Genomic DNA, 15,779 nt, shown 5'->3' on the forward strand with positions numbered 1-15,779 from the left:
TATACAAATAAAATGGGTAGGTTCTGTACTGCCCTCACCTGGTACTTGTTCAGTTGTTCCTGTTTTTCCTCGAGAGTGTTGAGAGTGGAGTAGTTCTTGAGAGCCATCTCGGACTCTGAGAGCCAGGACAGCAGACGGTCCATGGACCCCTCATATTCGGCCCACTGGCTCAATCGGCCTTCCAGACCCTGGCGCACATCACTCACTGCAGACGATAGCTTTCCAGAATCAAACCTGACCAAACACAGCAAGTAATAAGTACAATTCTATGTTGCTGGGAACGTTTTAACTTCTATTAGATGTTTTCTTCTTTTCAGAAGAACAAATGGCATACTTGAAATGTTTTCCAGACCAACCTATAACCCAGTGATAAAAATTAACATTAAACAATTAGTGTGTGCGAATAATGTTTATAGCACGAGACAAATCATTGCAAGCTTAGCTGTATGGGCAGTTACCACATCCCACTTTCCTCCTCATTTTGCAGCGTTGCCATATTAGCTGATTCTCCATATGAGGTGACTCGATAATGTCTCACTTCGTTCCAGTTGCCTACATCAATTTTGTTCTTTGGCATTTAATTTTTTTGTATGTTTTTATTTTATTATATTTTTGCTCACGTTCTGTGTGATAATGTAAAACACTTGTTAATTTAATCATAAAGGTTAAAGATTCAGTAAGATAGATGAGATGTAAATATGAGCAGCACGATTGTTGAATTCAATCGATTATCCCATAACTAATTATTCTCCTGTTACAGCTGGCAACACTGCGCCACAACCAAGGCTTGCAATACCGTATGTCTTGTACTATAATACTGACGATTCTATTGGCAATATCGAAAAAATACTGTACACTATATATATGAATTTAAAATACAGCATGTCACTATTAAACATGTCCCTATATCTCCTTGTTGATATAAATAGTACAACAGAAAACATTCTGGGAACTAAATACCAATAGGAAGTAAGTTAAACTTTTGATAAAAAGGTAAATACTCTATAACTTTCATTGAATCCGCAAATTCAGAACTTGTTACAATAAGAATTGAAATATTTTTAATTTTCACTTCTCTAATCAAAACGTAACAATCAATGAGTATTAGGAGGTGTTTGTTCAGTAAAAATAATTAGTACTGCTTCTTTGTGTGTCTGACTAGTCAGATAGCATTCCAAAAGATCACTAAGCTTTTATATGTAGAGTAAGAATGTCTGTCATTTTTCCAAGAAAAACTTATAGAGCAACACCAAAATGTCAACCATGCTAGAAATAATTCACAACGTCAAGATATAATTATTTACTTCATTAAACTAAATCCAAAATGGAAACTTTTCAGTAACATGTAACAAATGTGTATTATGAAAACCACTTTACCTGATAAAGAATGACCAATCAGATTTAGCCATCGATATACTTACTTGAGGTTGTTCAGTTCCCGTTCCATGACCTCCCTTGCTCTGGCCGGAATCTTCCCTGTTTTTGAGGCAATGTGTTGCTCCAACTGCTGAATTCTTGCTGTACCTTCATGGAGCCCATCCTGTATCTCAATCACCTTATTGAGCCGAGCTTCTATAGTAGATTTATTGCCACTGTAGTCTGGAAAAAAATGGTATTGTGTTCAGTTTAGTTTGTAAGTACTTGTGTTTTCAGAAAATAAAAGTTAGATTTCAGTGTATTTTCAGTAAATGGATTTAGACTGACCAGTGAAGGAGGACAGCCTGTCCCACAGCTGTTTCTGGTAGTCCTGATGGGTCTTGGCGAGCTCAGTGAACTGTTGGAAGACATCCAGAGAGTCCTCCAGCTGGCTAATGGTGGTCAGCAGCTTGTCCACCAGCTGCTCATAGCGGTTACTGATGCCCTTTACCGTGTTCAGTTCCCCACCAGCTCCAGAGTCCAATGCTGATGCCTTCTCTGTCAGCATCTCCAGCACTCTCTTGTGTAACAGGACCTCTTGCAGTGTTGTCTGTAGAAGTGAAAAATATCTTCAACTAGGCACTTCTGATTATGAGTTAATTAGTTTAATGAGATGTTATTTTTATTTTAAAAATTATTTACAAAGAACTCAATCCAGAAGTTACAAAGAATTAGGAATATAGCATGATCTAAATCAACTAATTACTCAATTTTACCCCTAAATAGTTAAAATGTTGAACATTCTAGATTTTTTTTAAATAAAAATTTCTTTTAATGAAAAAAGCACATTGAAAGTAATTTTATTTTCTTTTTCAGAGAGTAGAGTCAAACTACTGAATTAATGTAACAAAAATTCTACAGCCTAGTCATCCATATGAAAACCATGTCAAGGCAGTACCTTATACTTGATAAGCTTGGCACGTATCTCTTGAGGGGCTGTGAGGGCTGCCAGGGAGTCCTGATCTAGACTCTTCTCCATGGCCTCTAACCAGGCAAGGGTAGACTGGAGTGTCTCCTGATAGCTAGACCATTGTGTTGCCTTTGCATCCTGGATCTTCAGCTGCTCCTTCACGCCCTCTCCCAGAGTGTCACATCTGTAGACACCATCACGGTATGATATCACAGCTTAAATGGAAAATGCTGGCTACGCTATCTTGTGTAAGACTGTTCTCTCTTACCTGTCTCGTATTTCCCGCAACTGTTGACGGATAGTCTCACGGCCAGCTGCTGCAGTGTCAGGATACAATCTCTCCCCAGCAGTGGTCAACGTTGTCAGACGATGGGGAGCCTGCTCTGTTTCTGACACTAAGGTTTGCAACCTATAAAAGACACAACATCAATTGTTTTTATTTTAAAAACCGATAAATCAACATATAGATAGATAATAATTTACCCTGGGAAGAATCTGAATTTCTAGCTTACCTAGGCAAGCAATCTGCTCCAGGACTGCTACGTAGAGCCTCCAGCTGTGACTCCAGTGGCTGGAGCCAAGCTTCCGTCTCCTCTAGTTTGTCTCGATATATTCTATGGTCCTCCAGCAACCCCTGCCATCGATTGATCACTTCTTTACTTAACACATGCAGTAGCTGGTACCTGTCAGAGCAAAACAGTACATTTTGAGTAGTACAATATTACATCGGGAAACTATTGTCAGGGATGAAAATCACTATGCTTTATTTGTATTTCATTGTAGAAACAATAAATAAATTATGTTGTTTTTATAAAATGTGATTACCAGCCAGTAATTTCTGAAATATCAACAAATTATTCACACTGCTACACATTTTGATTATTTTATGATCTTCTTCTCTTGATGATGACAAGACAAGGGAGTTTTGCACAGTGAGAAAGATTTGAAGATACATAATGGCATTTTATGGTTTCATACATTTATATTTTGTTTTTTTAAATTTTCCTATTGCTTTAAACCAAAATTGGGTTTCTGATAATACAGGGAGCGGCAAAATGATCTGACGGTTTTATAATGTAAACAACTCAAACGTTTAAAGTGGTACAAAGTGTTTTATTGCAGATTTCAGATTGGTATTTATGAACATTTATAAAAATAACCAAAAAAGGGCGAGTTGATCCGTTTAAGATTTGAATATAACGTCTTTCAAATCATGTCCGTCTTTGGCGATGCATTCTTCCAATCTTGCACTGAAATTGTCAAACACTTTCCCTAACATTTCAGGAGAGAGGTTGGCTATTTCTTGGCGTATGGTTTCCTTCAGTTCATCCAATGTGCGGGGTTTGTTTGTGTATACTCTAGATTTCAGCAGTCCCCACAAGAAGAAGTCACAGATGCTGAGATCCGGGGAGCGAGGTGGCCACGCAATGTCCCCGAAACGCGAGATGACTCGGCCACGAAACTTGCTTCTTAAGAAGTTTATTACCACATTGGCTGTGTGGGCAATTGTCCCATCCTGCTGGAACCAAATTCTGTGGCGGTTGAAGCGATTTATGCCGATATATTTCGGGGATCAGGAAGTTTTTCAACATAGTCAGGTATCGTTGTGAATTGACGGTTACAGTTAGACCGTTCTCTTCAAAAAAGTATGGGCCTATAACACAATTTCTTGTTACGCCACACCACACAGTGACCTTGGGACTGTGAAGAGGTCGTTCATGCAGTTCTTCTGGATTGTTTTCTGACCAATATCGGAAATTCTGTTTATTAACATAACCATTCAAATGAAAATGAATGGTTCGTCGCTCATAATGAGAATTTTTTCATCTGTAAGCAAATCAATCAATTGCTCTGAAAATTCAATGCGTTTTGCATAATCACTGGGCTTCAACTGTTGCACGATGGCCATTTTGTACGGGTGAAAGTGCAGGTCGTACCTTAATATTCTTCTTACCGAGCGGTCAGACATCTGCAGAGCTGCAGCTTGTTTACGTGGACTGGCTTCCACAGCTCCTCTCACTCTCTCGACGTTCTCTGGCGTCCGGACTGACCTTGGACGGCCTGTTGATTTTCGTTTTAAAGCTGAACCGGTAGCTCTAAAGTTACCCACCCACAACAAAATGGTGTTTCGAGTTGGCACTTTCCCTCTTGGAGCCACATTAAAACGTCTGCGGAACTGCCGCTGAACAGCAACAACACTATCGCCACTTTAAAAAAATGCTTCCACAACGAACGCACGGTGCTCAGCCGTCCACCGCTCCATGGCTACTAAAAATGTCCGCACGTAGGCTCTGCCACGCAACTATCCCCACCGCCCCCCACCACTCACTCGCTTGACAGCGCGGCATCGAAAACCGTCAGATCATTTTGCCGCTCCCTGTACAACAGATAATTTATTTCTTTGTAACACTTTTATACATTTAATGCAAGTGATTACGAATTAACAATAAGCACTTATAGCACTTTAGACACAATGATATCATATGATAGCACACTCAATGATATCATATAGTAAGGGCTACCTGGCTTCTTCACCGCCCTTACTACTCAATTGAGGAATTCCTGGACTGGAAGAGAAATGATGAATCAACACCTTTTCAACCAACCTGAATTAATAAAAATTTACATTATTTGTATACCTATGTAATGACACCATTCTAATCTCAAAGATTATGAATAAAGCATATTGTCTATTGTCATATTATTTATTGTCCAAGAAATATTTAAAGTATCCTCACAAGATGGATAGCTAAGGCGCTATACAAAAATATACATTTATGCATTACTGACACACTTGCGTACCTGTTGTTTATTTGGGATATCAATGTTTTAATTTTGTCAGCTCCGCTGGCGTGAAGCAAAGCATTGCTCTTGTCAACAAATGTATCAATCTCTGTCTCCTTGTCTGCAATGAGCTTCCGCTTCTCTCGGAAAGCATTGAGTTGCTGTTCCTTCTGTTCCAGAGAAGCTGCCAGCTGCTGGTCTCGGAATGCCACTTCGGTAGCTCGGAACCACTTTGTGTGGGTGTCGAGGTTGGTTTCAAACTCTGTCCATTGGGCAAGGACTCCTTCGAGGCGGTTCTGTACAGCATCTGTAATTATGTTGTTACAAGTTGATCAGTTTCAAATTCTCATATGTTCACGTCATGTAAAAACATTAAAGAAGACATAAACTAAATACCAGATTTTTACAGAATTTTTCAAGAGGTTCTCGTTAAAAATCTTTTAAATTAATGTTTTAATATCATTAGTCAACAACAATCAATACACTCACCGAGCTGAGTTATGTGATGTTTCTGGCTCTCCTGCAGTTTGTTAAGTTCTTTCTCTAGCAAAGTGATGCCTTTCTTAGTGGTCGTCTTGCTGAGAACAGTAAATAGTGTCTGGAGATCTGCCATTTTCTTGTTGCCTTCAGTCTCATTGCCTCGCAATGACTAAAACAAAGAGGTTGGATTGATAAATTTCAGGACTCTGTTATAAATATGCGATAAAACCACTTGACCACTCACGTAATGAAGTGCCAAACTCCTTGTGTCGTATGTATCAAAGCCTGTAAATACATTTGAACTGTATTCCTTAGAACAATTAATTATATTTTGATTCTTTAGTTTTTCATAAAAAACATTGTTTTTTACATTTCTTAACTCTGTATATGTTACTTTTGAAAAAATAAGGGAAAAAATTATTCTTATACTAGAACAAAACAGCTTCTTCTATCACTTAACATTAACTCTTAGTTTTAAAAAGAACTAGTGCCATAATGGTATATAAGCATTTTAATTTGATCTACCATTGTTTCTCATTTTTATTCATATGTGCTTTCTCCTAGTACCTAATACAAACCGAGGTGGGTATTTTCACAATATGAATATGGTTTTACGTTTACTAGACAAATAATAAGTACAACCAAGTATTACCTTGATTGATTCGAGTCGTTGCTTGATGTCTGCCTTTTCTCCTGTGCCATCGTCACACTCTTCCAACCGCTCCCGTTCACCGGCCACCCAGTCCCGCAGACTATCACATCCAGCGCTGAACTTGGCATGTCTTTCAACATTCTCCTCCAAGCTGGCAAACAAAGTGAGTTCCCATAAACATTTGTTCAAGACATCTATCGCTATGTTACGTGTGAAAATAATTAAATAGTACTAGTCTTTAATAAAATTAGTTCACTATTTTGTAAAGATTAGTTAATTATTACAGTAAAAAAATTTGCCAAAGCTACTGAATTTACAAAATTTCCATCATTCAATGACAAATTGAGAAGGCTAACCTGTCCAACAGATCCTGTGACTTGCTGACAATGTTCTGGAACAGCTGTTTGATGCTCTGCAGATAAATATTGAGGCTCTTGTCTTGAGTTTGATCCACCAGCTGTTGGGCCTTGTCACAGACTGACTCTACCAGCTGCTGGTGTGACGTAATCTCCTGGTGCATTATCTTGTGGTTCTGTAATTATAAATGATAAACATCACTGTAAATGTCTTTATAATATAAAATACGGTTGAGACATAAGAAGAGGAAGAACTTCTGTCAAATAAATATATTTACTGTGACCTTTTATTACAAAAAAGCCGTTCACAAAAATAAAACTATACCTGTTGCCAAATAGGAATCAGAAAGTAGTAGAAATGAATATGGATGTTAAAATTTGAGTCAAAGTATAAGTTAGCCTTAACAAATGATGTTATAATGATTACTGAAAGATTTTAAGATGTAAAGACATTAATCAAAGTATTTAAAAAAAAAGAAAATTACAAAAATTTAATGCATTTCAGATGAAATCTAAATCATAGAAAGTGCACTCACAACTTACTGAACAAAAATTACGAGGGTTATCCAAAAAGTAAGTTTCCATTAATTATGAAAAAGTTAAAAAGACTCAAAAAATAACTGAAACACATTTATTCAACTTTTTACATCATACCTTATTTTTCTACATAGTTACCATCCCTTTCTAAGCACTCTTGGTATCTAGGAAGTAGTTTTTTTATTCCAGCATCACAAAATTCACCCGCCAAATTTTTAAGCCAAGTATCCACCTCATTTTGAAGGTCATCGCTGTTGGCAAATCGCCGACCGCCAAGGTGTCTTTTCAGCTCCGGAAACAGATGAAAATCGCTAGGCGCAAGATCTGGTGAGTATGGAGGATGACCAAAAACATCCCACTTAAATTTCCTCAAAAGTTCCATTGTTGCACGAGCAGCATGTGGTCGGGCGTTATCTTGAATAAACAGAACCGTGCACGACAAAAGTCCGCGCCGTTTATTCTGTATTGCCCACCGAAGTCTGGTGAGAACTTCACAATACCTTTCTGCATTTATGGTTTCGCCACGAGGAAGATAGTCAATCAATAACACTCCACGGCAGTCCCAAAAAACTGTAGCCATTACCTTTCCTGCCGACTCAAAAACTTTGGCTTTTTGTGGAGCTGCCTCTCCTTTTTTTTTGCCACACCATACTCTGGCGTTTGGTCTCTGGAGTTGAGTGGTGAATCCATGTTTCATCACCAATGACTATTCTACTGAAAAGGTTTTCATCTTCATCGTCAAACAATCGCAAGAAAGACTGGGCAGCAGCCATTCGTTGTTGTTTATGGGCATTGCTCAATAAGCGAGGCACCCATCTTGCACACACTTTTGCAAGCTGAAGATCTTCTGTCATGATATTGTGCACAGATGACCGGCTAACTTCAACACTTGACGGCAGTTTATCCATAATTTCATCGAGAGTCACTCGCTTATCATTGTCAATAACTGCTCGTACAGCATTAATGACGTCAGGTTGCCGAGAATTGGCCGGTCGGCCACTACGCTCATCGTCATGAACATTTTCTCTTCCTTCCAAAAACATTGCACGCCAACGACGGACCATCTGAACGGACATAACATGTTCACCATACACTTGACACAACTGACGATGAATTTCAACGGCAGTTTCGTTTTTGGCGGTCAAGAAACGAATAACACTATGGACTTTGCAACTGGCGGCAGAACGCAGTGGAGTCTCCATGATGTTTGGGCAGCAACTGACTGAGAAGCGTGACAATGGGCCAGTGACCGGCGCACCTGTTGCCAACCGAACCGCGCTACATATCCCCGCCCACAGCTGCACGCTGTGTTACGTACGCGTCTTTTTACAGAACAGGGAAACTTACTTTTTGGATACCCCTCGTAAACAAGTCGATGAATTAAAATATCTGTATAGGTTAAACCGGCTATTCTTGGTAAACATATTGCTATACTCAGAAAATATAGCGGAAACAAAAATTAGAGTACAGAAAATAAAACTTTACCCAGAATTACAATACTGGTTTAAAACATGAAAGAAGCAATGTTCTACTGAATAACAAGAGAAAAAGCTTCAAACTTTTTAGAATAAAGTTCTATCAAACAGAAAGGTAATGAAAAAAGGGGTTCGAGAGTGAATAACACATACCATAACAGAGAGAATAAGAACATTGGCATATTATATTATACAACAGTGGCAATAACAATAAGAGGAATAAAGTGTTAAAAATTTGATGGAAAGAGGGGAGACATGTAATGTTTTTGTATCACTACTTGTCTTACAAAAACATGGCCTTGCGTGTAAGTAAGTCAAGATAAAAGTCAAGATTTTGCATGACATGTGCACAGTTGGAGTCACATCAAACCTAGAGTAACTGATTGTTAAACCTAGTTAACTAAGTAATGAATGCTACCTGAAGCTGAGCCCGTTTCTCCTGCAGAGTGGCTTTAAGCTCAGTGTGTTGCTGCATGGCCTTCTCTACACCCTTGAGCCATTTGGTGAGCTGTTCTTGTGCCAGGGTGAACTCTGCGAACTGCATCAAACACTGGTCCAGACGATGTGTTCCACTCTGCAACTCCTCCGAGAATCCATCCCACATTGTGCGAAGTGTCCTGGTCAAATTCAATAACCACGTATAATATAACAACACAAATGAAACAATCATAAACATGTTTTAAAGTGTTTTTTGTTAATTTTGGGTTCTGTAATGAAATACATGGGTTTTGTGGTTTCTGTATGTCTTGTACAATGTTTTAGACTAGAAATGTTAACCAGAGGCAATTATTCCAGGTCAGGCTCTGATATCTAATTAATAATTCCTGAAAAGTCATTGGGACTGTATTCAATAAAAAAATTTAATAAAAAAAGAACTGATGGTCACAATAAGAAATATTCTCATTGACAAAAGTGTTATCACCTCAGATTAAAATATCATGTATTACCTACCAGGATCTCTTGTATTTCATTGTTGTTTGAGTGAATGACTGTTACAAAGTCAACACATTGTAAGATATACATGGTGCGTGCCATGCCAATCATTAGCAACACTATGTGTCCATGTTGTGCCACGATAACCGACATATATAAGCACTGGAGAGACTATTTTTATTGACAGATTTTCATGAATAGAGAATCAGTATCAAGAATTTTTACATCTCTAAAAGTACATTGATTTTAATTAGTGACAAAAATTTAGGCAGTTGAAAGTATACTGCATGAAAAAACCTAAGTTTAAATCTAGCCTGAACGTTTCGAAAAATAATTCAACTATTTACCAATTTTTAGGATCCAACTACTCCTGATACCGTCCATAATTCAGAACTAACTCACCGTAGTTGCTGTCTGATGATCTCTCGTCCATCAGGAGAAGTGTGAGCATAGAGCCTCTCTCCCTTCTCCACCAAAGACTCAAACAATGCACTCTCCTTTGAACGAACATCTGACAGTTCTCGCAGTTTCTTTTGCCTCTCCTAAAAAAATAATTTAAATACTCTTTAAGTAACAAAAAAATAGCACTAAAATTTCATGAATGGATTGTGAATTTAATAAAATGTTCATGAAGTTAAAAAAGTTACAATGTATTGTATCTTTTCTAGAGTTTGTATTTTATAACTTGTTTTGTCAAAGGAGATGCCATTTTCCCTCACAAAATCATGTGTACTATAAGGTTAAATCTTAGAAACATAACAAATACTTTTAGTTTATAAAATATCCAATGCCAAAAATGTTTAAGGCATAATATTTGTTGGGACTATAGAAATTGTGTTTTTCACATGTCAATATTCTTGTTTTATCAGAAGTTTTTTAACTGTTGTTTATAGTCTCTAATAATTTTTATAGTTGTGTTAACAGTAGTTTAAGAAATAGTATTTTTATATGAAATGACTATGTATGAAACGTAAACTATGTTAATATGTTGTAATATGTCAATGAATAATAAATAATTATATTCTATTCTATTAAATATTTGCCACACACTCCTCCTGGGTTTTCCCTTAAGAGTATATAATTATTACCTACATCAAATTATTTTTCTGGGTCTTTATCAGTGTCAATATTATTAATTTTATGATTTCAATTATCTAAAAGTTACTAGGTTGTTATGAACATTTATTTTTACACACTGTATATCCAGTTACTAGAAAAAGAAAACCAAGTACAAATGTTCCATAAAATAAAAGCACAAGATTTACCTGTAAAACAGCCAAGTCACCAACGATCTCACTGTGCTGTATAACCTCTGCCTGCGTCTGTGTGAGCCAGTTCTGGAAGTCTGCATTACTCTTGTTGAAGGCTGCATGTTCTTTGACAAATTGGTCATATCTTGACACTGCCTCCTATTCAAAAACAAAAAAGGATTCTTGTACTTTTTTGTAATAGATAAAAACATATATAGCTGCTATTTATTATTTTTATTCAACATGAATTAATGTAAAAAATAACCTGTACAGGCTATGAGTCCTGTTATTTTACTACAGTATTTGCGAAGTGTAGGAGTGACAGATAATATCCAGTCTATTGATAAGCTGTTTCTGAACAATATTAAGATAAAAACACCATATCAAGCTAATCCTTATTCTCAATTATGACAAATATAAGTTGATGAAGATTTCTAATGGTGGAGCTCAGTTTTAAGAAATAATTCATTATTGATATTGAAAATTAATTAATAATCTATTTATCATATTGTTAAGACCACCAGAAAGACAACCAAATAGTACAGATGCATGTGGTCTATCTATTCATATACCTCAATAACTAATTTTTAGAGAGTAAAAACCTGATATTAGTCATTATAAAGTGCACAAAAGAAACCTCTTGTGAATGCTGAATGGAAAGTTTTCTCTGTTCCTTTTGCTACCTTTACAGATTCAAAAATTATTCATACAGGACTTTTACATGCAATTTTAACAACACATGTTAATACTAAACAGCTTGCTAATAAAATAATTTATTTTAAAATTAACTTAGGTTTATTACCTTTGTTTGATTTTTTAAGGCTTGGTATCTTGTTGATGTCTTGGACACTCTGTCAATGAGTTCAGGGTTTGCTTCGGCTACTTCAGCATGCAAAGCAGATACATCATCAGATTTCTTGACAATTTCTTCTTCCAAGCTCTTTAATTTATCCAAGTGTTGTTGCTTAGCTTCTTGAGTACTTCTAAGACTTTGATCCTTTACCTGACTTTCCTTCTGCTTTAACCAAGAATTAATATTATCCAGTTTTTCTTCAAACTGTGTCCATCTGCTACACAGCTGTCTTAGTTTGTTAACATTCTCATTACATCTTGAAAGAAAAGCTGCCCAATTTTTCTTTTGTTCTTCAAGCTCCCCAATAAGAAAAGCATGGCCTGGTTTTGCAGTCTGTTGAACCACAGTCTTTAGTTTTTCATCGCATATATCCAAAAGTTTGTCCCCCTCTTCTTTTTGTAGTAATAAATCCTCCAAGATCCCTAACTGTGCATCAGTGCTGTCTTTATCAGATTTCCCTTCTTCAGCAACTAGAATATTCAAGAAATCTCTGAATTTTTCCAATGCTTGAACATATGTTTCATGATCAATCACATGTTTTTCAGACACTGACACCCGGTCTTCAACTTTCTTCATTACTTTTTTGTAATCATTCATAATATCATCAAATTTGCTACTAGCTTCTGAGTCGGATAATACTGCAATTTTATCTTGGAGCTGTTTGAAAATTGTCTGATGTGAACTTATATCTTGAGCCAAAGTTCTATAGCCATTAAGAGTGATTTTCTTATCAGGTAATGTTGACTTTAATTCCAGTTTGTCCCCAATTTTTTTGTCAATATCAGACACCCATTGAGTCACTTTACCATAACTATCATCAAACGATGAACGTTGCATCAGCATACCTTCCAATCTCTTAGTGATGGCATTTGCTTTATCAATCAGAGCTTCAGAAGCATCTCTGAGACTTCTCAGTTGTGTACGAACAGTTTCTCTATTTGCTGGTGTTATTTCAGGAAACAGAGCTTCTCCTTGTTCCACTGCTTTGCTCAAAAGTACCTGACCAGCTTCTCTCGAGCGAATAAACATCTTTATTTCTTCTAACTTTTCTACATACAAGATAGGTTTAGATCCAGATTTTATAGCTTCATCAAAATTTGATAATTTTAAATTGGCTTCATCTAACCATGCTTCTGCTTTTTTCACAGCATTGTTGTATAGCCCATGGTTTTTGTTCAGAGCCTGAAGCCTATCAATGTACGTACTGACAAACTTTGTGACAGCTTGATACCTTGCTGCTAACTGACCAACATAGTGACCAACCCTTGATTCTGGACATTGTTTCATCATTGCTTCTCCCAGTTTTTCAACTTCTTTAAGTTCGGGTTCCATATTCTCGATTTGTCCTTTGAATACTACCATTTCTTGAACTTTTTTTGGCACTGTAGACAAATCAGTTTGTGCACTACCTTGAGTTCTCACTTGACCCTCAATATCTTTAAGCCATGATGCCATACTCTCTGATTTTTGTTCATACTTGTGCCAGAGAGCTAAGCTGGCATCTAGATCATTCTTCGTGTCACTGAAATTTACCTTGAGTGCCGCTAACTCTTTTTCCACTTGATCCCTCTCCCCTTTTAGTTCCTGGATGTTTACATCTCCCTCAACTTTTAGCAGCATTTCAAAAGATCCATCAAGTTCCATTTTCTTATTTTCACAATCAGTCAAACCTGACTCAAGATCCTGAAGAGATGCAACTTTAGCTTCCAAATTGTATTTATCACTGCCAGGTTCAGGACGACACCATTGGATTTTTTCTCTGTATGTCACTATACTTCTTTGTAATGCAGAAAGTTTTTCTTTATGATATTTTGTCAGGAAAGTAAGGAGAGTTTTCTCTACTTTATTGGCATGTGACACTACACCTGAATAGCGTTTGTTCAAACCACTGAGTTCTTTGACAATGGGTGAATCACCAAATGATGGGAAGTTGGTTTTTAACTCTTCAACAGATGTATTGATACTATCCATATCAGAATTTAGATTGTTCAATTCTGCTTTTAATCCTTGACAAGTCTTTAGTCTCTCCAGGATTTTCACGTTTTCTCCAGTCAAATTATCGCATTTCATTAACTTCTCACGAATTTTTCCAACTTTATCACCTGCAATTTTGATATTGTCTTTTATTGCTTTCTCACTCTGCCCGAAGGTATTTGTAACATCTTCAAGTTTTTTTGCAAGGTTAGCTAGATCTGAAAATTCCTCATCTAATAAGTTTTCTAGGGATACCAGAGTAGGAATTGTTTTCCCATTATGCAATTTAACAAGTTGGGCACGTTTTGCTTTTATGTTGGAAAATAAATTTTGCTTACTCTCTAAGTCATTTTTGTATGCTGCTAAATGGGTTTTACTCATTTCACTATCCGTAACATTTTCAGTTGCATCTGTCATGGCTGAATTGTTTTCACCGAGCCACTGCAGAAGATCATTCTTAGCCTCGTCAATCTGCTTCCAAATGACCACTTCAGCTTCTGCAGCTTGAACTTGCTGGTTTTGGTTATCCTGTGCCTTTTGCCAATCCTGGTGTGCAGATGCCAATTGTTTCTGTATATCAGATACACTAAAATGTTCTAAGTCTTCAGATTGTTTGACAATATCCTGTTCTTTAGCATCCATCTGATCTAGAGATGACTTGGATTTCTTCAAGGCATCTAGTGCTTTCTTGCTTTTTTCATATGCAATTGTTGCTTGTGTCACATCGTTAGCCAGTTCATCTTCAGGCTTTGGTTTCTGCTCAGAGGTTTTAATGGCAACATACAATTTATCTTTTGCCTGATTGAACTTTTGTGCAGCTGAGTTTATGGCAGACAGATTGTCTCTGTTAACCTTAATGATATCATTAACCTTGTCCCAATTAGCATCGATGGAGGAAAGAATATTCTGGATAGTATTAACGTTCTTTTCATCTTCCACCATTAAAGCTTTACCTTGGGAAGTCAATGCATCTTTGGCACTTCTAGTAGCATTATGGGCCTCCCACAAGACATCAAGTTCCTTGATGGCAGCTGGTAGTTTCTGGCAACTATTTGCATGAGAGACTATCTCTTGGATCTTTCCTTGAGTTGCTAAAAGACAGTGAGATAATTTTTGCTGGTTTTCTTGAAAATTTTCCCATTGCACTCCAATTTTTGCTTGGAGCTCTTTCTTCGAATACAGCTGTGCCCTGAAAATAAAAAAATTCTTTAGCAAAAAACGTTTAAACTCTGAGTTCTTGGAATCTTAGGTTCGTATGGTTTTAAATCACACAAACCACAACTATGTTTTGTAAATACACTAATGAATTAATCTTCCTTCTTAGTTTGTTTAAATGGCTAGTTCCATAACTCACATCTACGTTTTGTGATTCACACCACGTCAAATAATTGTTCAAACAGTTATATTCTTGAAAAATGTTGGCCTTTGTATAGAGAGCCATCTTCAATAACAGATCATAAACCAAAAACTGTTGATAATTTGTGAAAGAAACGTTCAACACAGTGTGAATTAGAAAGCTTGGATGTTATTCTGTTTCTTAGTTCATTGCATATACAATTTAAAGTATAACATGTCAAATGAAAATATGATAGCGATTGTCTTTGAAGCAGAATATCCAAATTTCTAGGAAAAGTTATTGCACTCTCTTCGCTCAAGACAGTCATAGTGAAATACCACATAAGCGCTTGTATTATCATACAAAACAGAATGCAGTACTTCAATGTCTTATCAGAGCCTAGACAATGCTTTGCAAGAATCTTAGAAGGTTCGTCCCTCCAGTTCGATATATCATCTAAGATGGCTGGTCGCATAAAAATTAGCCAGCAAAAGGAAGTTAAATATTTTTCAGACCATCCTTGTACTGTATCATGTACATATACCATAGTTGGTGGGGACATAAATATTAATTTTGATGTAAATACAAATAAAAAATTTGTAAAAAATATGCTCAACATCCTTCGACAACATAGAAAATAAGTTTTGTCATGCAATATAGTTCCTTTTATTTCCACAGACCATGATGCAATTTTAATTAATCTGATAAACAAAATTTATGACAAATATCAGGACAATGTAGCTGTTAAATTTGACTCCAACTATAAAACGGTCTCTTCTTCAAAAACTGCCATCAATGAATTAGCCATTATGATTGGCTAAAC

At 36.6% G+C, this 15,779-nt stretch overlaps 1 protein-coding gene across 1 annotated transcript in view; it reads right to left on the reverse strand.

The window, feature by feature from the left end:
* The window catches only part of LOC124358202 (nesprin-1-like), a 363,429-nt gene that overhangs the window by 203,866 nt on the left and 143,784 nt on the right, over window positions 1–15,779 (reverse strand). Inside the window, exons 37-50 of the mRNA XM_046810494.1 lie at window positions 11,596–14,809; window positions 10,809–10,952; window positions 9,946–10,085; window positions 9,029–9,227; window positions 6,599–6,774; window positions 6,243–6,393; window positions 5,600–5,759; window positions 5,129–5,417; window positions 2,839–3,009; window positions 2,595–2,735; window positions 2,315–2,510; window positions 1,705–1,966; window positions 1,422–1,599; window positions 39–234 (exon numbers count right to left, since the gene is read on the reverse strand). Coding sequence (XP_046666450.1) covers window positions 39–234; window positions 1,422–1,599; window positions 1,705–1,966; window positions 2,315–2,510; window positions 2,595–2,735; window positions 2,839–3,009; window positions 5,129–5,417; window positions 5,600–5,759; window positions 6,243–6,393; window positions 6,599–6,774; window positions 9,029–9,227; window positions 9,946–10,085; window positions 10,809–10,952; window positions 11,596–14,809 — 5,617 coding nt within the window. The remainder of the gene's footprint in view (window positions 1–38; window positions 235–1,421; window positions 1,600–1,704; window positions 1,967–2,314; window positions 2,511–2,594; window positions 2,736–2,838; window positions 3,010–5,128; window positions 5,418–5,599; window positions 5,760–6,242; window positions 6,394–6,598; window positions 6,775–9,028; window positions 9,228–9,945; window positions 10,086–10,808; window positions 10,953–11,595; window positions 14,810–15,779) is intronic.

The sequence above is a fragment of the Homalodisca vitripennis genome, chromosome 3 (assembly GCF_021130785.1).
Source record: "Homalodisca vitripennis isolate AUS2020 chromosome 3, UT_GWSS_2.1, whole genome shotgun sequence".
Lineage (NCBI taxonomy): Eukaryota > Metazoa > Arthropoda > Insecta > Hemiptera > Cicadellidae > Homalodisca > Homalodisca vitripennis.